The 27622-nt window shown below is 41.6% G+C and overlaps 1 protein-coding gene across 1 annotated transcript in view; it reads right to left on the reverse strand.

Moving 5' to 3' along the window:
• The window catches only part of SEPTIN14 (septin 14), a 71732-nt gene that overhangs the window by 27240 nt on the left and 16870 nt on the right, over window positions 1-27622 (reverse strand). The window contains exons 5-7 of the mRNA XM_005549534.4: window positions 26240-26426; window positions 18346-18507; window positions 387-483 (exon numbers count right to left, since the gene is read on the reverse strand). Coding sequence (XP_005549591.3) covers window positions 387-483; window positions 18346-18507; window positions 26240-26426 — 446 coding nt within the window. The remainder of the gene's footprint in view (window positions 1-386; window positions 484-18345; window positions 18508-26239; window positions 26427-27622) is intronic.

Raw genomic sequence — 27622 nt, forward strand, 5'->3', positions numbered from 1 at the left:
AGTTTATGTAACATGTCTACACACTAGTATTTTTGCTTCCATTTTGTTTAAAGTGCTTTCCAGCATTCTCAATGTCATGATTGATACAGAGACAAATAATACGTACATTGCGCATTGGGAACACTGGGATAAACAAAGAGGTTCTTCCCAGACTCTGTAGATTTTGGCTTAAAGCAGCGTTCAGCAAACTTCTATGAGAATGAATCACGGTCAAAGTAAGCATTAGTTTAGATAAAACAGAGTTTGTGTTCCTCATTAGTAACCGCTAACTTACAGATTACAAGAGTTACCAACATTAACTCAAGTTAAAATGTTATTTTGAGACTACGAGTGATACACATATATTTAATTTAATCATTCCAAAGCCTGCCCTCTTTTATATTTACCTTGCAAAACTCCCCAAGGGTAGTGACGGCCTCTGACCATCCTTTTTCCAACTTTCACTTCATCCATACTCCCCACCACAGCAAAGGGTAACAGCGCCTAGAGAACAAGAATGACATGAATTGAATTCTCTAGCACCAATAGAGTTTTACTCTATTACTCTCACTCCTGTTATAAAAATGACAGGCCAGGCGTAGTGGCTCACGCCTGTAATCCCAGCACTTTGGGAGGCCAAGGCAGGTGGATCACGAGGTCAGAAGATCGAGACCATTCTGGCTAAACAGTGAAACCCCGTCTCTACTAAAAATACAAAAAATTAGCCAGGCGTGGTGGTGGGCGCTATAGTCCCAGCTACTCGGGAGGCTGAGGCAGGAGAATGGTGTGAACCCGGGAGATGGAGCTTGCAGTGAGCTGAGATCACACCACTGCACTCCAGCCTGGGCAACAGAGCAAGACTCCATCTCAAAAAAAAAAAAAAAAAAAAGACAGAGATGAAGATATTGTAATACATTTAATTAGACAGGGATCTACCCTGCATCTCATTTTAAGACTTGACAGTATGCACTAATCGGTTTCTGTCAGCATCAGTCTCAGGCTGTGCACACAATTGGAAACTGTCTACTGAGCAGAGCCTAAAGCAAAGTATCCTGCTACGGGAAACACAGAGAAAAAAGATTTTTAGTAGACATCACTTTTCTCACATTTTGGGAGGCCAAGGTGGGCAGATCACCTGAGGTCAGGAGTTTGAGACCAGCCTTGCCAACATGGTGAAACCCTGTCTCTACTAAAAATACAGAAATTAGCTGGGCGTGGTGGCAGGCACATGTAATCCCAGCTACTTGGGAGGCTGAGGCAGGAGAATTGCTTGAATCCAGAGGTGGAGGTTGCAGTGAACTGAGATTGTGCCATTGCACTTCGGCCTGAGCAACAAGAGTGAGACTCCATCTTAAAAAAAAAAAAGAAAGTTATCATCTTTCAAATGTAAGCTAATATTTCAGGTATTTACTAGCATAAAATATTTACACAAATAGAGTTTAGTCATCTTTACTACTGCCCTCCAAAACCGGAGACAATACAGCATTCCATATCCAACCCCCATCTACCTGTTTTTGAGGCTAAGTCCTTGGCAAGTTCATTTGAGAGTTGGAGGCTCCCTTTTACCACTCAAGACCTACTTGTGAAATAGGGGCCCTGCCTTGGATGCAGCAAACAGAGAAGATGGGGGCCCTGACCATCCTTGCCTCGTTCATGAGGCAGTGGTTCATTGTGTGGGGAAGTAATCCAAAGAACCTCAGACTGCTGCTCCTCCTCAGTGAGCTCTCAGTTACCAGTGGGTGCCTGAAACTTCAGAGGAGGGGGTAATATGCCATTGTTTCCACCCACAATTCCAGAACCTGCCTCAGAGATTTTGCCTTGGAGGAGAAGCAGGCCATGAAACAGAGAAAACCCATCCAAAAATTTATATGCAATCCCAAGGGACCTGAATAGCCAAAAAAATATTGAAAAGAAAGACCAAAGTTAGAGGTCTCACACTTCCAGAATTCAGAACATATTACAAAGCTATAGTAATCAAAATAGTTTGGAAGTAGCATAAAGACAGACATGTAGACCAATGGAATCAAATACAGAGTACAGAGTTAATACTTCCTAACCTATTCTTCTGTTGATGGACATTTGGGTTGCTTCCATCTCTCAGCTACTGTGGATAATAATGCAATTTATATGGCTTTACAAATATCTAAGTAAGACTCTGCTTTCAAAACTTTGAGATATATACCCAGAAAGAGGATTGTTAGATCATATGGTAATTTTATTTTCAATTTTGGACAAACCACCTCTATTAGTCTGTTTTCATGCTACTGATAGCATGGGAAGAAAAAGAGGTTTAAATGGACTTACAGTTCCACATGGCTGGGGAGGCCTTAGAAGCATGGTGGGAGGTGAAAGGCATTTCTTACATGGCAGCAGCAAGAGAAAATTAGGAAGAAGCAAAAGCAGAAACCCTTGATAAACACATCAGATCTTGTGAGACTTATTCACTATCACAAAATAGCATGAGAAAGACCAGCCCCCATAATTCAATTACCTTCCCCTGGGTCCCTCCCAAATCTTGTGGGAATTCTGGGAGATATAATTAAAGCTGAGATTTGGGTGGAGACACAGCCAAACCATATCACCACCATACTGTTTTTCATAGTGGTTCTAGATGAGAAAAATGACAAAACTCTATTGAAAAAATCAGGGACTATCTAAATAAATGGAGAGACATTCCAGGTACATGGGTAGAAAGACTCAATATTGTCAAGATGTCAATTTTCCATAACTTAACTTATGGATTCACCACAATCCCAATCAAAAATTCACCAAATTATTTTGTGAATAATAACAAACTAACTCCAAAATTTATATGAAAAGGCAAAAAAAAACAAAAACAAAAAAAACTAGAATAGCCAACACAATATTGAGGAAGAACAAAGTTGGAAGACATACTATTCAACCTCAGGATTTACTACAAAGCCATAGTAATCAAAACAGCATGGCATGGGCAAAATAATACATAAACAGATCAATAGAACAGAGTAGAGAGCCCAGAAATATGCCTACACAAATATAGTTAACTGATATTTGATAAAGAAGCAATGGGAATTCAATGTGGACAAGCTAATTCTTTTCAACAAATGGTGCTGGAACTGAATACTCACATGCAAAAATGAGAATCTATAAACAGACATTAAGCATAAAATGATAAAATTCCTAGAAGATAACGTAGAGTCCTAATTAGGGAAGGGCAGTCAGGCTGGTGGGAGCAGGGGAAACCAAAAAAAAAAAAAAGAAGAAGAAGCAGATAAGCTACAAGTCTGCCTTTCTTCATAATCCAGAACACACAGCCCTCCTGCACAAATAACTCACAATCTTCCTGTGCCTGGCTATCAGCAGACCCTCGGCTGATACAAAATATTGCAAGTTAGCTCACTGCACTGATAGTGGCAGGAGGCAGACAAATGCCTAGGCAGAGAGGGGCAAGTCCCCAGGGAAACCCCACCTCCAAGCCAAGGACAGTTTAAAGCCTGAAAGCCAAGCTACAAGTCAAATTCACAGACTGGGCTAAGAAGCTGTCATCCTGCTTGGTGCTCTTTCCTCTGACTGATCCCCACCCTTCACCTGGTTTACATACACCTACACTTCCTAATTGTTGTTGTTGTTGGTGGTTTTTTTTTTTTTTTTTTGAGACTGAGTCTTGCTCAGTTGCCCAGGCTGGAGTGCAGTGGCCCAATCTCGCTCACTGCAAGCTCTGCCTCCCGGGTTCACACCATTCTCCTGCCTCAGCCTCCCAAGTAGCTGGGACTATAGGCACCAGCCGCCATGCCCGGCTAATTTTTTGCATTTTTAGTAGAGACAGGGTTTCACCGTGTTAGCCAGGATGGTCTTGATCTCCTGACCTCATGATCCGCCCGCCTCGGCCTCCCAAAGTGCTGGGATTACAGGCATGAGCCACTGCAACCGGCCAATTGTTTTTTTTTTTTTTACATTGTTGTGCCTACCTTTGGGTCATGCCTTCGTTTTAACCTTTCTGCATATTCACAAACCAATCAGCAAGCACTCCCCTATTCTGAGCCCATAAAAGCCCTGGGCTTAGCCACACGAGGAGAGAAACCACCCCCAGGTCCCCTCTCCACTGAGAGCTGTTCCATCACTCAATAAAATTTTTCTCTGCCTTCCTCATCCTTCAACTGTTAGGGGATCCTCATTCTTCTTGGATGTGGGAGAAGAGCTCGTGAACCCCCGATCTCAGGTAGAAGCTATAACACAGGCATGCTGGGCCATGCTGGTCCAGCCGTAGGCCCAGCCACTGTGCAAGTCAGACTGGGCCAAGTGTATTGGAAGCCGCCTGTGTGGCAGGTAGCATGCCCAAGCAAGGCCTAGGTGGGGGTGTCACTGGCTGGAGGTCTCTGGCTGGCAAGATGACTGAGAAGAATCCTGCTTCACAACCTTGGCATTATCAGCGCTACACAAAGCCCTCATCAGCCTCTACAGCCTAAGAACTAGCCTATAAAATCTCGAGCAATCCTTTGTTTGTAGTCAGCTTCTTTCTTGCAAGCTGCCTTTTGCCCCCCTAGCAATGTATTTTCCTACTTTGTTTAATAAATCTACCTTCCCTACCTACAACAAGGTAAATTCTTTTTTTTTTTTTTTTTTTTTTTGAGAGAGAGTTTCACTCTGTCACCCAGGCTGGAGTGCAGTGGTGCAATCCTGGCTCACTGCAACTTCTGCCTGAACAAGGTAAACTCTTTTATGCCTGTGCCACCAATCCAGATAGTCATCACTCCCTCACAACAGATAACATAAAAGGAAATGCAAGTGACTTTGGATTTAGCAATGACTTCATCGATGTAACACTGAAAACATCATCAATGAATGGAAAGAATCAATGAGTTGAACTTCATTAAAACTAAAACTTTTGCTAGCAAAAGATACTGCTACAGATAACAAGATAAGCCACAGACTGAGAGAAAATCTTTGCAAAACACACACTTGATAAAGGACTGATGTTCAAAATATACAAAGAACTCTTAAAACCCAACAACAAGAAAATGAACAACTCAACTAAAAATGAGCACAAGATCCAAATAGCCACGTCAACAAAAAAGATATTCAGTTAAGAAATTAGCATGTAAAAAAGAAGATCAACATCATACATCCTCAAGGAATTGCAAATTAGAAGAAAAATACATGATACTACACAATTACTAAATTTCCACCCACTGAATCTAAAATAAAAGTTAGAAATTTTTTTTAGGCCGAGCACAGTGGCTCACATCTGTAATCCCAGCACTTTGGAAGGCTGAGGTGGTTGGATCACCAGAGGTCAGGAGTTCAAGACCAGCCTGGCCAACATGGTGAAATCCCATCTCTACTAAAAATACAAAAAAAATTAGCCAGGCATGGTGGTGTGCACCTGTAATCCCAGATACCTGGGAGGCTGAGGCAGGAGAATTGTTTGAACCCGGCAGGTGGAGGTTGCAGTGAGCCAAGATCATGCCACTGCACTACAGCCTGGGTAACAAGAATGAGACTCCATTTCAAAAAAAAAAAATTAAATTTCCAAAATCCAAAAACTGACAACACCAAATCCTGGGAAAGATACAGAGCAGCAGGAACTATCACTCATTGCCTGTGGGAATGCAAAATGGCATAGCCACGTTGTAAGATTGTTGGGCAGTTTCTTTCAAAACTAAATGTACTTTTACCATATGATCCAGAAGTGCACTCATCAGTATTTATCCAAATAAGTTGAAAACGTGCGTCTGTACAAAAGCCCGCACACAAATGTTTATAGCAACTTTGTTCATAATTGCTAAACTTGAAAGCATCCAAGATGTCCTTCAATTGGTGAGTGGATAAACAATCTGTGGCGTACCTAAACATGAAATATTATTCAATGATAACAAGAAATCAGCTACCAAGCCACAAAAAAAGACACAGAGAAAACTCAAATACATATTTCTAAGTGGATGAAGCCAATCCGAAAGTTTTACACGAACTATGATTCCAATTATATGATATTCCCAAAATAAAAAATTATGGAGAGTAAAAAGATCAATAGTTGCCAAGGATAAAGGGAAGAGGAGGAGACAGAAATGAATAGGTCAAGTACAGGTGATATTTAGGGCAGTGAAACTACGGTGAATGTTACTGTAGTATGGGATAGAGGTCACTAGACATCTGTTCAAACCCATACAATGTTCAACACGAACACTGAAGACTTGTCAGATACGAACTTTAGTTTACAACTTAGCAGTATTGCCTCAGCAAGTGTAACAAATGTACCACACTTAAGGCAGGATGTTAATAATAGAAGAAAATCAAGGAAGGGCCTTAAGATCTCTGTTCTTTCCACTCAATTTTTCTACAAATGTAAAACTACTCAAAAAACAAATAAAAGTATTTTACATTTAAAAAGAAGGACGGGGCCAGTCGTGTGGCTCACACCTGTAATCCCAGCACTTTAGGAGGCCGAGGCGGGTGGATCATTTGAGGTCAGGAGTTTGAGACCAGCTTGGCCAATGTGGTGAGACCCCATCTCTACTAAAAATACAAAAATTAGCCAGGCATGGTGGTGGGTGCCTGTAATTCCAGCTATTCAGGAAGGTGAGGCAGGAGAATTGCCTGAACCCTGGAGGCAGAGGTTGCAGTGAGCCGAGATCATGCCACTGCACTCCAGCCTGGGCGAGAAAGTAAGACTCCAACTCACAAAAAAAAAAAAAAAAAAAAAAAAAAAAAGAAGGATGGAAGTTGGGATGAAATAAAATTATAAGGAGATTCCAATAAAGGCTAAATTGTAGTCCAACTAGTTTGCAAGACAGAAACAAATAATAAGAAAACTGGGAGGAGGCATCCTGGGGTTGCCACAAATGTCAAACACTGACTTCAGAAATCATTCCTTAAAAGGAGACAATTTGATAGAATTCATTTACAGAACAATATCTTTAACAGGGCAGTGCTGCAAACAATTGAGCAATCAGCTGGCAATTAGTGGAGCTTATCAGCTGGGTACAATCATATGAAAAGAGAGAGGGCAACCAAAACCACTTCATTCAGTGCGGCTATGGGCCTGCCTAAAACTGCACCTTAACAAGGAGCAACATCAGAGGCTTAACATTGTAAGGAGGAGAAACAGACTTTACTCAAACAATTCTGCCAGTTACTGAACAAATACATAACAATAACAAGCTTTAGGGGAGGAGATAGAACTCCTATCCCAAGTTGTTACAATGCATTATCTAAAATACCCCATTTGTAACAAAACGTTACACAGAATGTATAAAATAAAATATACCCCTAAAAAAGAAAGAAAGAAAGAGGTCAACAGAAACTGGCTGTGAGACTGCTCAGATGTTGGATTTACTAAAAAAATATTTTATTTCCAATAGTCATTATAATTTAGGTCCACAGATCTAAGAGAAACCAAGATTAAAGAATTAAAGGAGAGTGACACCTGCAAGATAAGAGACTAGGAGATCCCAGTTCTTATCCCCTGAGAAAATGCTAATTTGGCAAGCATCTATGGACAAAAGTGCCATTGCCGGAGCTTTGGGATCCAGATAGGAGATTATGATATTCTAGTACATCTGAAGACCAAGGAAAGCCCCTTTAAGAAGGCAGGCTCGGCCGGGCGCGGTGGCTCAAGCCTGTAATCCCAGCACTTTGGGAGGCCGAGGCGGGTGGATCACGAGGTCAGGAGATCGAGACTATCCTGGCTAACATGGTGAAACCCCGTCTCTACTAAAAATACAAAAAACTAGCCGGGCGTGGTGGCGGGCGCCTGTAGTCTCAGCTACTTGGGAGGCTGAGGCAGGAGAATGGCGTGAACCCGGGAGGCGGAGCTTGCAGTGAGCCGAGATCACGCCACTGCACTCCAGCCTGGAAGACACAGCGAGACTCCGTCTCAAAAAAAAAAAAAAAAAAAAAAGAAGGCAGGCTCACACCTTAGTAGCAAATACATTAAGTGCAGACTCAGCAGACCTATAAGCATCCACATTTCTCTGTGGACTTAGCTCCAACCCCACATGCCCAAAGCACTGAAGCTCCTTGTCCAAATCCTTCCATGAGCTTCACCCACATACAGACTGACTGCAGAACCCACAGAAGACCAGGACCCGATCCATCCCACATGACCATGGTCCCTAAGGTAGTTACGCCAGTTGGGAGCCTAACATGAGAGTGTCTTTACCTAATAAAACCAGTGTGTAAAGACAAGAAGACAAGACTGCTCTTTTAAATAAGCAAAGATCAATGCAAGACTATGAAGATTACAAAGAATAAAACATGACCCCACAAAAAAAAAGAGAAAAAATATCTCTAATATAGAGCCATTAACTGGCCCTAAAATAATGAAGATCCATGTGCTACTTGAAAAAAAATCAAAATAATTGTGCTTGCTTGCTTTGACAGAGTCTCGCTCTGTCGCCCAGGCTGAAGTACAGTGGTGTGATCTCAGCTCACTGCAACCTTCACTTCCCAGGTTCAAGTGATTCTCCTGCCTCAGCCTTCAAGTAGCTGGGATTACAGGCGTGCACCACCACACCTAGCTAGTTTTTGTATTTTTAGTAAAGACAGGGCTTCACCATGTTGGCCAGGCTAGCCTCAAACTCCTGACCTCAGGTGATCCACCCACTTCGGCCTCCCAAAGTGCTGGGATTACAAGCGTGAGCCACCGCACCCAGCAAAAATTCAAAATAATTGTCTAAAAAAAAAAGCTAAATAAGCTTCAAGCAAACACAGACAAACGACAAAATGAAATCAGGAAAACAATACATGAACAAAATTAGAAGTTCAACAAAGAAATGAAAAACACACAAATATTCTGACTCTAAAAAGTAAAATAATTGCACTGAGAATTTTAGTGGACAGCTTCAACACAAGACTCAATCAAGCAGAAGAAAGAATGAGTGAACTCTAAAACAAATTATTTGAAATTATCATTAGATGAACAAAAACAAAAAGAACGGAAAAAGTGAAGAGAGCCTACGGAACATACGGCAAATCATCAAGCAAACCAATGTATGCATTATAGAAATCACAGAAGAAAAGAGAGAAAGAAACAGAAATAGTATTTAGAGAAACAATGTCTGAAAACTTTTCACATCTAGGTAGAGAAATTAACATCCACATTCATGAAGCCCAAATATTCAAAACCCAAATAGGTAAACACTAAGACAAATTATAATTAAATTGTCAAATGTCAAAGACAGAATTTGGGGATTTGGAGGGGTTTTTTTTAATGATTCTCTCTCCTTTAAGTATTCACATCCCTCTGTGAATGAGTAATAAATACGTATTTGAGAAATAAAATTGTATATATTTCAGGTGTACAGCTTGTTTTAATATGTATATACATTGTGAAAAAATTGCCACAATTAAGTTATTTATCATATTTATTACCTCAAATAATAATTATTTTCTTCACTTTTTTGGGGGATGAGAACATGTAGATCTACTCTTTTACCAAATTTCAAGTATACAATGTTGTATTGTTAACTATATTCACACTGCTGTACATTAGATTTTCAGAACTTATTCATTTTGAAAACTGAATCTTTGTATACCCTGACCTATATCACAAAGAGAATTTTGAAAGCAGCAAGAGAAAAACATCTTGTCCCATGTAAAGGAAGCTGTATAAGACTATCAATGGATTTCTCAACAGAAATCTTGCGGGTCAAGAAACAGTGGGACGACTCAATGTACTAGAAGAGAAAGACCAAAAGGAATACTTTACCCCCAGAAAGCTGTCCTTTAAGAATAAAGGATGGGCCGGGCGCGGTGGCTCAAGCCTGTAATCCCAGCACTTTGGGAGGCCGAGGCGGGCGGATCACAAGGTCAGGAGATCGAGACCACAGTGAAACCCCGTCTCTACTAAAAATACAAAAAATTAGCCGGGCGCGGTGGCGGGCGCCTGTAGTCCCAGCTACTCAGGAGGCTGAGGCAGGAGAATGGCGGGAACCCGGGAGGCGGAGCTTGCAGTGAGCCAAGATCGCGCCACTGCACTCCAGCCTGGGCAACAGCGTGAGACTCCGTCTCAAAAAAAAAAAAAAAAAAAGAATAAAGGATGGGCTGGGCGCGGTGGATCACGCCTGTAATCGCAGCACTCTGGGAGGCTGAGACAGGCAGATCACCTGAGGTCAGAAGTTCAAGACCAGCCTGGCCAACATGGCAAAACCCCATCTCTACTAAAAATACAAAAATTAGCCAATGTGATGGAGGGTGCCTGTAATCCCAGCTACTCAGGAGGCTGAGGCAGGAGAATTGCTTGAACCCAGGAGGTAGAGGTTGCAGTGAACCGAGGCCATGCCATTGCACTCCAACCCGGACGACAGGAGCAAAACGCTGTCTCAAAAAAAGAAAAAAAAAAAAAAAAGAATAAAGAAGAGTGCTCCCATCTGATCATTTCAGCTGTGGCCTGGCACTCTTCTGAGAGCCCAGCCCCAGGTACTTGCAATCAGCCCTGGCACTGCTGTCGCTTTAGCATTCTGCAGTTGCCTGAGCATTCTTCCTGCCCCTGCCTAAGTTTTCTGCCAGTTGTGTGGGGGCCAGCCTGCCCCTCTCTATCACAGCCAGCATCTGAACCCTGGGTACCTGAGGACACATATGCCAGCCTGTTTCTGATCCAGTCCCTCCAGTACTTATGCATACCATCCAGAACACCATTTGGGATCTGAGAATCAAGAAAATGGCTAGCCCAGTCCACCACTGGCACCTGAGCACTCCCTCTGGAGACTAAGGCTGTGCTGACCCAGGCGGCCGACACTACAGCAGCTGAAACCCACCCTCCTGTGCTGAAAGGTGAAGCTGCTTCCCCTATGTACACAAAGTAGCAGCGTTCCTGCATGAGAGAACAGGCAAGCCACAGGGCTGTCTGTGTTGGGCTGAGGGAAGAGGTCCTACCCTGAGGTTGCTCCTGTGAAGAGTCACCAGACAGGCATTTTCAATGGCTCTTGGCTACATTATGACCTGGAGGTAGATGACATCGTCTGTCTGAACTAAGAGTCATGAGCTCTGGGACAGGGGTAGGATAGGGAAACAGATCATGTTCCTACCTACATAGGAGGCAGAGCTGGTACAGCTCCTCCCTCCCTACAGAGACCTGTGAGCATTTCAACAGGAGATACCCCAGTCACCCCTGTAAAGGCTACTGTTCACGTTAATCATTGAGATGTTGGTGGGTAAGCTTTTTGGTCCAGCTCTGCCCAGCTTTGTCTTCCCCCCTGGGCTGAACAGGCAACTCAGAGTCTAGGCATTACATAGACCAGCCTATCACCTGAAACAACAGAGAGGAAATCACAGTAAACAAAGATCAAACACACACTATCTCCTTCTGCCATAGCTGGCTCTTACTCATAAGTGCCACTTACTGGCATGGAGGTTAAAAGGCACAAACCAACAAAAAGTCTACTGACAGAAGGGCACAGGGCTGAAAAAACAAAGCCAGGCCAGGCGTGGTAGCTCACGCCTGTAATCCCAGCACTTTGGGAGGCCGAGGCAGGTGGATCACGAGGTCAGGAGATCGAGACCATTCTGGCTAACACGGTGAAACCCCATCTCTACTAAAAAAAATATAAAACATTAGCCGGGCGTGGTGGCGGGTGCCTGTAGTCCCAGCTACTTGGGAGGCTGAGGCAGGAGAATGGCGTGAACCCAGGAGGCGGAGCTTGCAGTGAGCCGAGATCGCACCACTGCACTCCAGTCTGAGCAACAGAGCGAAACTCTGTCTCAAAAAAAACAAAAAGAAAAAGAAACAAAGCCAAAGCCCCCTACCCAATAGACACTATAGTTACACCCACAAGGGGGAAAAGCCCCATCTAAATTAAAGTAAATTCAAAAATAAGAAGTGACAGTTTTCCCAGATGAGAAGAAACCATCATAAGAACTTTGGCATCATGAAGAAAAAAAAAAGGTAGAATGTTTTGACACTACCAAAGGACGCACTAGCTCTCTAGCAATGGATCCTAACCAACCAAAATGAAAATTCTGAAATGAAAGATAATGAATTCAAAATATGAATTATAAAGAAGCTCAATGAGATCCAAGAGAAAGTGGAAAATCAACACAAAGATACCAGAACAATGCAGAATGTGAATGAAGTACAGATATCTTTAAATAAAAACAATGGAATTTCTGGAAATGAAAAACACACTGAAGGGTTGGGTTACAGATGAAGGCTTTAACATAGGCTAGACTAAGCAGACAGAAAATAGGATCCCAGTGCCTTCTGGTGTGTAAACTTTCTTCTGAGAAGTCTGCTGTTAGTCTAATGTGATTTCCTTTATAGGTAATTTGAAAATTCTCTCTTGCTTCTTTCAGAGTATTTTTCTTCAAGTTGACTTTGGATAATCTGGTAAAGTTCATCTTTCAAAATATTTCCAGGTATTCTTTGAGCTTGTTGCATCTGGATATGTACCCCTCTAGCAAGGCCAAGAGAATTTTCCTGATTATTCCCTCAAATATGTTTCCAATCTTTTTACCTTTTCCTCTTCTCTCTCAGGAATGCCTACAACTCATAAGTTGGGTTGCTTTACATAATTTCCTATTTCTTGAACTCTTATTTAAATTTTCTTTTTTTTTTTTTTGTCTGTGTTAGTTCAAAAAACCTGTTTTGTTTTTTGAAAAGATAAGAAAATTAATATAGTGCTAGGCCAGGCATGGTGGCTGATGCCTGTAATCCTAGCACTTTCAGAGGCCAAGAGAGTTGGACTGCCTGAGCTCAGGAGTTCGAGACCAGCCTGGGCAAGATGGTGAAACCCTGTCTCTACTAAAATACAAAAAAACCCCGTCTCTACTAAAATACATGCTGTGCATGGTGGCAGGTGCCTGTAATCTCAGCTACTCAGGAGGCCGAGGCCTGAGAATTGCTTGAACCTGGGAGGCAGAGGTTGCAGTGAGCCAAGATCATGACACTGCACCCCAGCCTGGACAACAAAGCAAAACTCTGTCAAAAAAAAAAGAAAAGAAAAAGAAAGAAAGAAAGAAAAGAAAAGAAGAAAAAAGAAAAGAAAAGAAAGAGAAAATTGATATGGTGCTAGCTAGATTAACCAAGAAAAAAGAAGATTCAAGTAAGCACAAGAACAATCAAAAGTGAAGTGACATTACAACTGATACCACAGAAAACAAAAGATCATCAGAGACTAATAGGAATATCTCTATGTATACAAACTAGAAAACCTAGATAAAATGGTTAAATTTGTCCCTCCCTGCTCAGATGTGGCTCAAGCTGGAGGCGCAGAGAGCCAAAGATGCCGCAGACCTTCAACCCGGAGCAGCTTGGAGGCAGTGAATAATAGCTCTTCAAGTCTGCAATAAAAAATGGCCTCTTCCAGAGAACTATTTGAACCCGGGAGGAGGAGGTTACAGTGAGCCAAGATAGCGCCACTGCGCTCCAGTTTGGCCGACAGAACAGGACTCCATCTCAAAAAAAAAAAAGAAAAAGAAAAAAAAAAGGCCTCTTCATAGCTTAAATTACAAAAGTAAACTAAAAGACGTACACGTTTTTGGCCAGGCGTGGTGGCTCACGTCTGTAATCCCAGCACTTTGGGAGGCCGAGGCAGGTGGATCACAAGGACAGGAGATCGTGACCATCCTGGCTAACACGGTGAAACCCCGTCTCTACTGAAAATACAAAAAATTAGCTGGGCCCATGGTGGCGGCGCCTGTAGTCCCAGCTACTGGGGAGGCTGAGGCAGGAGAATAGCATGAACCTAGGAGGCGGAGCTTGCAGTGAGCCGAGATCGCTGCCACTGCACCCCAGCCTGGGCTACAGAGTGAGACTCCGTCTCAGAAGAAGAAAAAAAAAAAAGACTTACATGTTTTTTAATTACCCTACTCATTCCTTACATGTAGGCTCAATCTTTTCAGTATTTGCTTTACTGGTTCAGCAAAAGCCAGGAAAAACAACTTTGTGGTAATCAGAATGTTACCCAACTGTATATTGTTTTTTGTTTTTTTGTGTGTGTTTGTGTGTGTGTGTGTGTGTGTGTGTTTTGTTTTGTTTTTGAGACGGTGTCTTGCTCTGTCACCCAGGCTGGAGTGCAGTGGCACGATCCCGGCTCACTGCAAGCTCCCTCTCCAGGGTTCACACTATTCTTCTGCCTCAGCCTCAGGAATCGCTGGGACTGGAGGCGCCCGCTACCATGCCTGGCTAATTTTTTGTATTTTTAGTAGAGACGGGGTTTCACCATGTTGGCCAGGATGGTTTCGACCTCCTGACCTTGTGATCCACCTGCCTCGGCGTCCCAAAGTGCTGGGATTACAGGTGTCAGCAACCATCCCTGGCCCCAACTGTATATTGTTTACCTTATTGTAAATACTGGTGAACTGTGGTCAATAATAGTTTTACATTCCTTTAAAAAAAAAAAAAGAAAGAAAGAAAGAAAAGAAAATGGGTAAATTCCTGGAAACATACAACCTCCTAAGACTAAACCAGGAAAAAATAGATCTCCTAAATATACCAGTAACAAGTAATGAAACTGACTCAGTAATAAAATAATTTCAAACAAAGAAAAACAAGAACAGATAGGTTTACAGCCAAATTTTGCCAGAAGTACAACAAAGAGCTGGTACCAATCTTACTGAAACTATTCCAAAAATTTATGGAATTTTTGGATTGGAAGAATCAATATCATTACAAAGACCACACTAACTAAAGCAATCTACAGATTCAACACGATTCCTATCAAATTATCAATATCATTTTTTCACAGAATTAGAAAAAACGATCCTAAATATCATATGGAACCAAAAAAGCATCCAAATAGCCAAAGTACTTGTAAGCAAAAAGAACTAAGCCTGAGGCATCATGTGTTTGATTTCAAATTATACTATGATGCTATACTCAATAACACGGCATAGCATTGGTACAAAAACAGACAGATAGATTAATGGAATGGAATAGAGGGTCCATTGCTAGGAATGATACAGCTAAAAAAGGGAGAAAAATAATTGTGAAAGAAAAGAGAATAAAGAACCAGTAATAAAACCACATGCCTACAACAAAGTGATCTTCAACAAAGTTGGCAAAAATAAACAATGAGGAAAGGGCATTCTATTCAATAAATGATGCTGGGAAAATTGACTACCCATTGGCAAAAGAATGAAACTGAATTCCCACCTCTCATCACATACAAACTTTAACTCAAGATGCATTAATGACTTAAATGAAAAACCAGAAGCTATAAAAATTCTAGAAGAAAATTTAGGAAAATCTCTTCTAGATATTGGCCTAGGCAAATAATTCATAACTTAGACCTGAAAAGCAAATGCAGCAAAACCAAATATACACAAATGGGACTTAAACAGCACAGCAAAAGAAATAATCAACAGAGTAAACAGACAACCTACACAATAGGAACAAAATATTTGCAAACTTTGCATCTGACAAAGGAGTAATATACAGAATCTACAAAGAACACAAACAACTCAACAACAGCAAAGAATAAACAACCCCATTAAAGAGACCGCAAAGGATATGAACAGACATTTCTCATAAGAAGACATACAAGTGGCCACCAAACATATGAAAAATTGCTCAACATCACCAGTCATCAGAGAAATGCAAATTAAAACCACAATAAAGGCCGGGGGCAGTGGCTTACACCTGTAATCCCAGCACTTTGGGAGGCCAAGGTGGGTGGATCACCTGAGGTAAGGAGTTTGAGACCAGCTTGACCAATATGGTCAAACCCCATCTCTACTAAAAATACAAAAATTAGCTGGGCATGGTGGCAGGCACCTGTAATCCCAGCTACTCAGGAAGCTGAGGCAGGAGAATCTCTTGAACCCAGGAGGCAGAGGTTGCAGTGAGCCAAGATCACGCCACTGAACTCCAACCTGAGTGACAGAGCGAGACTCCATCTCAAAAAAACACAATCACACACACACACAATAAGATTATCATCTTACGGCCGGGCGTGCTGGGTCACACCTGTAATCCTAGCACTTTGGGAGGCTGAGGTGGGTGGATCACCTGAGGTCAGGAGTTCGAGACCAGACTGACCTACATGAAGAAACCCCATCTCTACTAAAAATACAAAATTAGCTGGGCTTGGTGGTGCATACCTGTAATCCCAGCTACTTGGGAAGCTGAGGCAGGAGAATTGCTTGAATCTAGGAGGCGGAGGTTGCGGTGAGCCGAGATCCCGCCATTGCACTCCAGCCTGGGCAACAAGAGCAAAACTCCGTCTCAAAAAAAAAAAAAGATATCGTCTTACATAGAATGGCTCTTACTACAAACACAACAGATGTTGGTGTGGATGCAGAGAATAATGAATACTTATACACTGTTGGTGGGACCGTAACAACCTCTATGAAAAACAATATAGAGATTTCTCAAAGCACTAAAAATAGTGCTACCATTCAACTCAGTGATTATACTACTGGGCATCTACCTGAAAGAAAAGAAATAATTATATTAAAAAGTCACTTTCACTCAATGTGTATTACATTCCTACTCATAATAGTAAAGTCATGGAATTAACCTAAATGTCCATTAACAGTGGACTGGATTTTTTTTAATGTGGTATATATACACCCTGGAATACTATGAAGCCAAAAAAAATGAAATCTTGCTCTATGCAGTAACATGGATGGAGCTGGGGGCTGTTATTCTAAGTGAAATCACTCAGAAATAGAAAATCAAATACCACATGTTCTCATAAGCAGGAGCTAAACAATAAGTACACAAGGACATAAAGATGGAAACAACAGACAGTGGGACTCCAAAAGGTAGAGACTGGGAAGAGGCTGATGGTCAAAAATTATCTACTGGTAGTGAGATGTGATCACGCCACTGCACACTAGCCGGGGCAACAGAGCAAGACCATGTCTCAAAAAAAAAATGATCTGTTGGGTACAATGTTTACTATTTCAGGATAGGTACACTAGAAGCCAAACCTCACCATTATGCAATATATCTATTCGACAAATATGCACTTATACCCTCTGAATCTAAAATAAAAAAATGAAGGAAGTTTATAGTAGTAAACACCTGTATCTTTTTTAAAAAAAGATCTCGCCTTTGTGGTGGCTCACACCTATAATCCCAGCACTTTGGGAGGCCGAGGCAGGCAGATTGCCCAAGGTCAGGATTTTGAGACCAGCCTGGCTAACATGGTGAAACCCCATCTCTACTACAAATACAAAAAAATTAGCCAGGTGTGGTGGCACACGCCTGTAGTCCCAGCTAGTCGGGAGGCTGAGGGAGGAGAATCACTTGAACCTGGTAGGCGGAGGTTGCAGTGAACTGAGATTGCGCCACTGCACTCCAGCCTGAGCGACAGAGGGAGACTCTGTCTCAAAAAAAAAAAAAAAAAGATTTCAAATAAACAACCTAACTTTACACCCCTCCAAAAAAAAAATTAGCAGAAGGAAAGAAATAACAAAGATTAGAGCATAAATAAATGAAATAGAGAATTAAAAAAATTTTAATCGGCCAGGCACGGTGGCTCACACCTGTAATCTCAGCAGATCTCCTGAGGCCAGGAATTGCAGACCAGCCTGGCCAACATGGTGAAACCCTGTCTGTACTAAAAACATAAAAATTAGCCAGTCGTGGTGGCACGCTCCTGTAAATCCAGCTACTCAGGAGGCTGAGGCAGGAGAATCACTTGAACCCAGGAGATGGAGGTTACAGTGAGTTGAGATTGTGCCACTGCACTCCAGCCTGGGCAACAGAGTGAGACTCTGTCTCAAAAAAGAAAACAACAAAAAAAAAGTAATCAATGAAGCTAAGAGTTGATTTGGGGAAAACAAAAATCAAAATCAAAGCCCTTACCTAGACTAAGAACAAAAAGAGAGACTATGTTAATAAAATAAGAAATGAAAAAGAAGACATTACAACTTATTACAAAGGTTTATTTCTTACAGAAATAAACAGAATTATAAGGGACTATTATGAACAATTGTACAGCAACAAATTTGACAACTTGGAAGAAATGGTGAAATGACTAGAAACATATAACCTACCAAGACTGAATGGAGAATAAATAGAGAGCTTAAAGAGACCAATAACAAATAGAGAAACTAAAGAAGTAATTTTTCAAAACTCCAAAATATAGCCTAGGACCAGATTACTTCATGAGTAAATTCTACCAAACTTTCAAAGAAATTTCAATATAAAACAACCTCAAATTCTTTGAAAAAATAGAAAAAAGAAGTAACACCTTCAGAGTCATTTTATGAGGCAGCCTCCCCTTGATATCAAAGCAAGAAAATATACTTCCAAGAAGAAAATTATAGGCCAGTATCCTTGAGGAACACGGTGTTTCAATTAAATCTAAATAAATCTGCTTACAAAGAATCAATTCTGAGCAGAAGCTTTTCAAAATAAAAAAAATTTTAAACTTCTCACACTGGATTCTGGATAAACACTCATTTATAGCCTCTTTATCAGATATTGTTACTGAAACTTACATTAATTGAGGAGTTTGCCTGAGCAGCAGTTTCTTCATCTGCTGGGAGCTGATATATCTGGATGCCATTGCTAATCAATTCACTCATTATCTTACTCTTAAACGTCTGTAAATCATTTTTAGAAATTGTGTCTGCTTTGGCAATCAGTGGTATAATGTTCACCTATTAAAAAAGAAGACGAACAAAATCTCAGCATCAAGGAGTCATTGTTCATCCTATAGTTTTTATAGTAAAGCTTCACAATCCCTGGCAATAAATTGCCTAACTAGATAATCACTGGCTGTCATGCCTTTCCTAAAAATTATTTTCCAAAATTATCAATACTTTTGAAGATTCATCTTTTATCCAAATTCAGGTTGAAAAGTCTCAATCTTGTTTCTCTTCTAAAAATCCCTTACACCTCTACACATATGGAGTTAGTAAAATGTAAATAGTAGGACAATGTAAATTATTTAATTTATTTTCAATTTTATTTCTTATTAAGCTGAGTGATAAAAGACAAATTGAAAGAACTTTCATCAAAATTGTGGAAGGGATTTTGTCTTTCTACTTTTTACATCACTTTTTCCATCAATCAATCTTAATTAATGTCCCATTTTCACACACTCTTGCCCCACCTAGATGTGTTTGCAGATAGATTTGCTTTTGTTTTTCAAAGACCACCTAAAAAGAATATAGATATTTTTGGTTACCATATTCTTTTTTTTTTTTTTTTTGAGATGGTGTCTTGCTCTGTCACCCAGGCTGGAGTGCAATGGTACAATCTAGGCTCACTGCAACCTCCGCCTCCTGGGTTCAATCAAGTCTCCTGCCTCAGCCTCCTGAGTAGTTAGGATTACAGGCGCCCACCATTGCGCCTGACCGATTTTTGTATTTTTAGTAGAGACAGGGTTTCACCATGTTGGCCAGGCTGGTCTCAAACTCCTGACCTCAGGTGATACACTCACCTAAGCCTCCCAAAGTACTGGGATTACAGGTGTGAGCCACCACACCTGGCCTGGTTACCATATTCTAAAGGCCGTGTGTGTGTGTGTGTGTGTGTGTGTGTGTATAAGAACACCTTGCAAACAAATATGTTCATTTTTCTTTTGTAAAAAGACGTTATTTCCACATTGGAAGTTAAATATTTGCATATTTGAGGTTGAATTTTTACCCACAAAGTTTTTTCCTAGTGCTTCAATATGATCATTCCTGTCTTTTGCATTTGCACTTAAATAACTAAACTTTTTAGGAAATAACAATATACAAAATTATAAAATGTTTTATCACTTTTAAAATATCTTATTAAATTATAGCTCCATAAAATCAATATCTGTAATATAGTAGAAATACATAAATATAAATTTTAGGCAGACTGCTTTTGTTTTAGATTGCTCAGAGCACATTTTTTAAAAAAATCCATGGACAGGCTGGGCGTCGTGGCTCACGCCTGTAATCCCAGCACTTTGGGAGGCCAAGGCTGGCAGATCACCTGGGGCCGGGAGTTCAAGACCAACCTGACCAACATGGAGAAACTCCGTCTCTACTAAAAATACAAAATTAGCTGGGCATGGTGGCTCATGTCTGTAATCCCAGCTACTCGGGAGGCTGAGGCAGGAGAATCACTTGAACCCAGTAGGCAGAGGTTGCAGTGAGCCAAGATCACGCCATTGCACTCTAGCCTGGGCAACAAGAGCGAAACTCCGTCTCAACAACAACAACAACAAAAGTGTGTATTCCTGACTATTGAATGTACTACTAATTAAAAACTTGAAGCAGCTCTTAATTTAACTAGAAATCTAACTTATTTCAACTACTTAATGACATCTGAGATTAAGTACAAAGTCTCTTTTCAGTTTGAACAATACATAGTAAAAGTTGAGACTCCTCGGATAAAAGGAACCCAACTTAGAACTTTTTCTTTCTTCAACTAAATAAAGTTGAAGACAGCATGTTTTGTTAGGGCTGAGTGCAGAAAAGAATCTGATAATATAACAATTTCTGAAGGCCAACATGTATATTGGCCTTCTATTTTTAAAAAAGAGGATATACTTTTAACTTTTTTTTTTTTTTTTTTTTTTTTTTTTGCAAGAGAGAGGTGCCCTGTCTGCAATGCGGTGGCATGATCACGGCTCACTGTAGCCTCAACCTCCCGGGCTGAAGCGATCCTCCCACTTCAGCCTCCTGAGTAGCTAGAACTACAGGCACATGCTGCCATGCCTGGTTATTTTTTTGTATTTTTTGTAGAGACAGGGTCTCACTATGTTGTTCAAGCTGGTCTTGAACTTCCAGGCTCAGGCAATTCTGCCTCTTCAGCCTCCCAAAGTGCTGACATTACAGGGGTGAGCCACCATGTCTGGCCCTTCTAAATTTTTTATGAAAAATAATTTTAGACTTATGGAACAGTTACATGAGTATTACAGAGAAAGAAATTGAGGCATCATAATTTTCCCAAAGCCACACAGTGAGCAAGTAATAGGGTCAGGTTTGTGAAAGCAGGTAGCTTGAACCCACTGCCCAAGCTTTTTTTTTTTTTTTAATTTTATTTTGAGATGGAGTTTCACTCTTGTTGCCCAGGTTGGAGTGCAATGGCGCCATCCCGGCTCACTGCAGCCTCTGCCTGCGGGTTCAAGCAATTATCCTGCCTCAGCCTCCCAAGTAGCTGGGATTACAAGCATGTGTCACCACGCCCAGCTAATTTTGTATTTTTAGTAGAGACAGGGTTTCACCATGTTGGTCAGGCTGTTCTCAAACTCCTGACCTCAGGTGATCTGCCCGCCTCGGCCTCCCAAAGTGTTGGAATTACAGGCGTGAGGCATGGCTCCTGGCCCACCCCATGCTTTTAATCACAGGAAGCGCTAGACATTTTTTCCAAGGTCACAGACACCTAGCAAGTGACAAAGCAAATATTCAAAAGCTGCTTCCACTGACGAGTCCTGTGACCTTTATATATACAAAAATTAAAATTCCTTCTGTACAAATAAATCTACAACATTGCACGTTCTGGGTTTCATAAACATTCAATGGACTGATTTTCTGTATAATAAAACTAAACTACAAAAAACTGCTGAATAATTAGAAAAATTAATCAAATGAACAGAGTCTCATATCGATTTTGAGATTTTGCTGAAGCCATGGGGCTTAAGCAGCCTATTGAAAGAAAGTCCTCGTGTGTCCCAGGTGTTTGCTGGAAAGAATTATGCTTTTCTTAGCTGTTTCTATATAACAAGCAGCAGCTGCCTGCAGGCTCTTGTATTGTGAATCCTCTGATACAATCTGTAACCAGGATCACAAAAGCTTTCTGTTTCACACTGTCGGTGGTACTAGTCAAACATCAGTGGGATTATTTTACAGTATCATATAGTACATTTTATTTTAAAAATACAGGCATCCCCCATTTTCCACAGTTTCTCTTTCTTCTTTCTTTTCCTTTCCTTCTTCTTTTTTCCTTCCTTCCTTCCTTTTCTTCCTTCCCTCCCTCCCTCTCTCCCTTCCTTCCTTCCTTCCTTCTTTTCTCTTTCTCCTTCTCTCTCTCTCTCTCTCTTTTCTTTCAACAGGGACTTGCTCTATTGCCCAGGCTGGAATTGCAGTGACATGATCTTGGCTCACAGCAGCCTCGAACTCCTGGGCTCAAGTGATCCCACAGGTGCAAACCACCATGCCTGGCTAATTTTTGTATTTTTTTGTAGAGACGGGGTCTCACCACATTGCTCAGGCTGGTCTTGAACTCCTGAGCTCAAGTGATCCTCCTGCCTTTGCCTCCCAAAGTGCTGAGATTACAGGCATGAGCCACAGAGCCCAGCCCAGTTGCACTTTCCACAATTTCCCATAATCAACAGCAGTCCAAAAATATTAAATGAAACATTCTAGAAATACACAATGTACACGTTTTAAATTGCATGCCATTCTAAATACTGTGACGGAAAGTTATGTTGACCCACTCCATCTCACCCTGGATATGAATTATCTCACTGTTCACCTCATTTTATCTCAACGTGTGGGCATTGTATTATCTCACATCGTCATAAGAAGAATGAGCACAGTATAATAAGATATTCTGAGGCCAGGCACGGTGGCTCACACTTGTAATCCCAGCACTCTGGGAGGCCGAGGCAGGTGGATCACCTGAGGTCAGGAGTTTGAGACCAGCCTGGCCAACATGGTGAAACCTCATCTCTACTAAAAGTACAAAAAACTAGCCAGGCGTGGTAGCGGGCGCCTGTAATCCCAGCTACTCAGGAGGCTGAGGCAGGAGAATCACTTGAACCCAAGAGGCAAAGGTTGCAGTGAGCTGAGATCGCGCCACTGCACTCCAGTCTGGGCAACAAGAGCAAAACTCTGTCTCTGGGGAAAAAAATAAAGGATATTTTGAGAGACACAGACAACATTCACATAACTTTTAGTACAGTGTATTGTTATAATTGTTCTCCTTTATTATTAGTAACTATTGTTAACTCCAGTCTGCATCTAAGAAACTAACAATAGTAACTAATAATAAAAGAGAACTGCATCTCATTTATAAATAAAACTTTACCATAGGTATGTATGCATAGAAAAAAGCATAGTATATATTGGGCTCTGTACCATGCATGCTTTCAGGCATCTACTGGGGATCTTGGAACTTACCCCCAAGGGTGCTACTCTATAGGCAAATGGCCATGATCTGGGAGGTAAGTCAAGGTTGAAATCTATCGAATGTGAATTGTCTCCCCCAGCAACCAAAAAATTTATATGTTGAAGCCCTAACCCCCAGTACCTCAGAATGTGACCTTAACTGAGATAAAGCCTTCAAAGAGGTGATTAAAAAGTGAGAATGGATTGGGCATGATGGCTTACTCCTGTAATCCCAGCACTTTGGGAGGTCGAGGTGGGCAGATCACCTGAGATTAGGAGTTCGAGACCATCCTGGCCAACATGGTGAAACCTCGTCTCTACTAAAAATACAAAAATTAGCTGGGTGTGGTGGTACACGCCTGTAATCCCAGCTACTCAGGAGGCTGAGGCAGGAGAATCACTTGAACCTGGGAGATGGAGGTTGCAGCGAGCCAAGATCATGCCATTGCACTCCAGCCTGGGCAAAAAAAAAAAAAAGTGAGACTGTTACAGTGGGCCCAATCCAAACTGACTGGCACCCTTGTAAGAAGATAAAATGTGAGGCCGGGCACAGTGGCTTATGCCTGTAATCTCAACACTTTGGGAGGCCGAGGTGGGCAGATCACCTGAGGTCAGGAGTTCAAGACCAGCCTGGCCAACATGGTGAAACCCATCTCTGCTAAAAATACAAAAAATTGACCAGGTGCGGTGGCTCACACCTGTAATCCCACCACTTTGGGAGGCCTAGGCGGGCGGATTTACGAGGTCAGGAGATTGAGACCATCCTGGCTAACACAGTGAAACCCTGTCTCCACTAAAAATACAAAAAACTAGCCAGGTGTGGTGGCAGGCGCCTGTAGTCCCAGCTACTTGGGAGGCTGAGGCAGGACAATGGCGTGAACCCAGGAGGCGGAGCTTGCAGTGAGCCGAAATGGCACCACTGCACTCCAGCCTGGGAGTGAGATTCTGTCTTTAAAAAAAAAAAAAAAAAATTAACTGGATGTGGTGGCGGGCACCTGTAATTCAACTACTCAGGAGGCTAAGATAGGAGAACTGCTTGAACCCAGGAGGCAGAGGTTATAGTGAGCTGAGATCACGCCACTATACTCCAGCCTGGGCAATAAAAGCTAAACTCCGTCCAAAAAAAAAAAAAAAAGATAAAATGTGTACACCCAGGAGACACCAGGAGAAACACCATGTGAGAACATAGAGATAAGGTGGCCATCTGCCAGACAAGGACAGAGATTTCAGAAGAAAGCACATCTTCTGACACATTGATCTTGGACTTCTATCCTCTAAGACTGTGGGAAAATACATTTTCATTGTTTAAACCACCCAGTCTATGGCATTTTGCTATCCCAGCCCTAACACTCTAATGCAAATGCTTTAAATATTAACAGAAAAAAATAATTATGATATATATATACTATAAAATAACAGGTACAGTCATGGCATTTCAGTAAATGAGGGGCCACATATATGATGGTGATCCCATAATATTATAATACTATACCTTTGCTTTTTGTTGTTGCTGTTGTTATTTATTATTTATTCATTTATTTATACATGTATTTATTTATTTATTTATTTATTTACTGAGTCTTGCTCTGTCACCCAGGCTGCAGTGCAGTGGCTTAATCTCAGCTCACTGCAATCTCTGCCTCCCTGGTTCAAGCGATTCTGCTGCCTCAGCCTCCCGAGTAGCTGGGATTACAGGCCCCTGCTACAACACCCAACTAATTTTTTGTATTTAGTAGAGACAGGGTTTCGTCATGTTGGCCAGGCTGGTCTTGAACTCCGGACCTCAGGTGATCCGCCCACCTCAGCCTCCCAAAGTGCTGGGATTACAGGCGTGAGCCTCTGTGCCCAGCTATTTATAGATCTCTTTATTTAATTTCTGGATTCAGGGGATATATATGCAGGTTTGTTACTTAGATATATTGAATATTAGTGAGGTTTTGACCTCTAGTGTGCCCATCACCCAAATAGTGAGCACTGTACCCAATAGGTAATTTTTCAAATCTCAACCTCCTCCCACCCTTCCCCCTTATAAAGGGCCCAGTGTCTATTATTTGTCTAATACTGTACTTTTTTTATGTTTAGATACACAGACAAGGCCAGGCATGGTGGTTCGCACTTTGGGAGGCTGAGGCAGGCAGATCACTTGAGGTCAGGAGTTCAAGACCAGCCTGGCCAACATGGCAAGACTCCGTCTCTATTAAAGATACAAAAATTAGGCTGGGCGCAGTGGCTCACGCCTGTAATCCCAGCATTTTGAGAGGCTGAGGTGGGTGGATCACCTGAGGTCGGGAGTTTGAGACCAGCTTAACCAACATGGAGAACCCCGTCTCTACTAAAAATGCAAAATTAGCCGGGCATGGTGGCGCATGCCTGTAATCTCAGCTACTTGGGAGGCTGAGGCAGGAGAATCGCTTGAACCCAGGAGGTGGAGGTTGCAGTGAGCCCAGATCACACCATTGCACTCCAGCCTGGGTGACAAGAATGAAACTCCATCAAAAAAAAAAAAATTAGCTGGGTGTGGCGGCACAGGCCTATCAGGCCTGTAGTCCCAGCTACTTGGGAGGCTGAGGCCGGAGAATCACTTGAACTCAGGAGGCGGAGGTTACAGTGAGCCGAGATCATGCCACTGCACTCCAGCCTTGGAGACAGTAAGACTCCGTCTCAAAATAAAATGAAATAAAATAGATATACAGATACTTACCATTGTGTTATAATTCTACAGTATTCCGTACAGTATCATGCTGTCCAGGTTTGTAGCCTAGGAGCAGTAAGCCATACCATCAAAGACTATCGTCTAGGTGTGTAGTAGGCTAGATCATCTAGGCATGTGTAGGTACACTCTATGATGTTTGCATAATGATGAAATCACCTAAAGATAGGTAACTACACTTGCATGCACGTGCCTTCAAGATGTGTTATTATCTCGAAATTAATATTACATCGTGAAAGGTTGGGACCAGGAACAATGGCTCACGCCTGTAATCCCAACACTCTGGGAGGGTGAGGTGGGTAGATCTCTTAAGCCAGAAGTTCAAGTTCAGCCTGAGCAACATAGTGAAACCCTGTCTCTACAAAAAATACAAAAATTAGCTGATCTTGGTAGCACATTCCTGTAGTCCCAGTTACTCGGATGGCTAAGGTGGGAAGATTGCTTGAGTCCAGGAGGCTGAGGCTGCAGTGAGCTATGATGACACCACTGCACTCTAGCCTGAGTGACAAAGCAAGACCCTGTCTCAAATACAAAAAAAAAGAAAGAAAGAAAGAAAAAGAAAAGAAAGCTTGGTGGATTTGCCAAACATACCTTACTGTCAAGGTTCTTCATTGTTAATAGATCAAGAGACTTCAGGGAATGTCCTGTAGGTGAAATGAAGTAAAGACACACGTGGATGCGAGAATCATGGTACTCAAACAAGGAACGTTTAATCTTCAGTTCTTCTTGAAGATAGGCCTCAAATTGGGCATCTATGTAGTCAACTATTGGTTGGTAGCTAAAAAAATAATTTATACATTTAACATAACAGACTTATAAAATCTAAAGCCTGCTTTTTGACGACTTAATGAACAGTTAACATGTATGTAAGCAGTTTGCTATAGTGATAAAAAAAAAAGTTCATAACATGTCCATACAAAGATATTAATTCCAAACCAATAATTAGGTTCATGCTTTACTCTATGATTATGTAAAATGTAAACATAGAGGAAAGCTGGGGGCATCCGACAGGGGACTAGTATCCAGAATATAAAAAGAATGCAAGCAACTAAACAGCAACAAGAAGAACAAATAATCCCGTTAAAAAAGTGGGCAAAGGACATGAATAGACATTTTTCAGAACACCAAAATACAAAGTAAAATCACAATGAGATATCATCTTACCTCAGTCAGAATGGCTATTGTTAAAAAGATAAAAAATGGCTGGGCACGGAGGCCCACGCCTATAATCCCAGCACTTTGGGAGGCCGAGGCAGGTGGATCATGAAGTTTGGAGTTCAAGACCATCCTGGCTAACATGGTGAACCCTCATCTCTGCTAAAAATACAAAAATTATCCAGGCCTGGTGGCGGGTGCCTGTAGTCTCAGATACTTGGGAGGCTGAGGCAGGAGAATGGTGAGGACCCAGGAGACTGAGCTTGCAGTGAGCTGAGATTGCGTCACTGCACTCTAGCCTGGGCTACAGAGCAAGACTCTGTCTCAAAGAAAAAAGATAAAAAAATAACAGGCCAAGTAGAATGGCTCATGTCTGTAATCCCAGCACTTTGGAAGGCCAAGGTAGGAGGATCACTTGAGGCCAGGAGTTTGACACCAGCCTGGGCAACATAGCAAGACCCCATCTATACAAACAATTTTTGAAATTAACCAGGCATAGTGGCATGTGCCTGTAGTCCCAGTTACTCAAGAGGCTGAGGTGGAAGGACCACTTGAGCCTGGGAAGTCGAAGCTGCAGTGAGCTGAGCTTGTGCCACTGCACTCCAGCCTGGGTGATGGAATGAAAAACTGTCTCGAAAAATAATAATAATAATAAATAAAATAATATAATTTGGCAAGGATACAGAGAAATGGGAACCCTTAAACACTGTTGGTGGGAATATAAATTAGTACAACCTCTACAGAAAATGTGTACAAATAAAGTCAAATAAAGAAATAAGGAAATAAGCTAAAACTAATAGAAGCTGTATTTAAAATTTT

This window comes from Macaca fascicularis, chromosome 3, assembly GCF_037993035.2.
Source record: "Macaca fascicularis isolate 582-1 chromosome 3, T2T-MFA8v1.1".
NCBI lineage: Eukaryota > Metazoa > Chordata > Mammalia > Primates > Cercopithecidae > Macaca > Macaca fascicularis.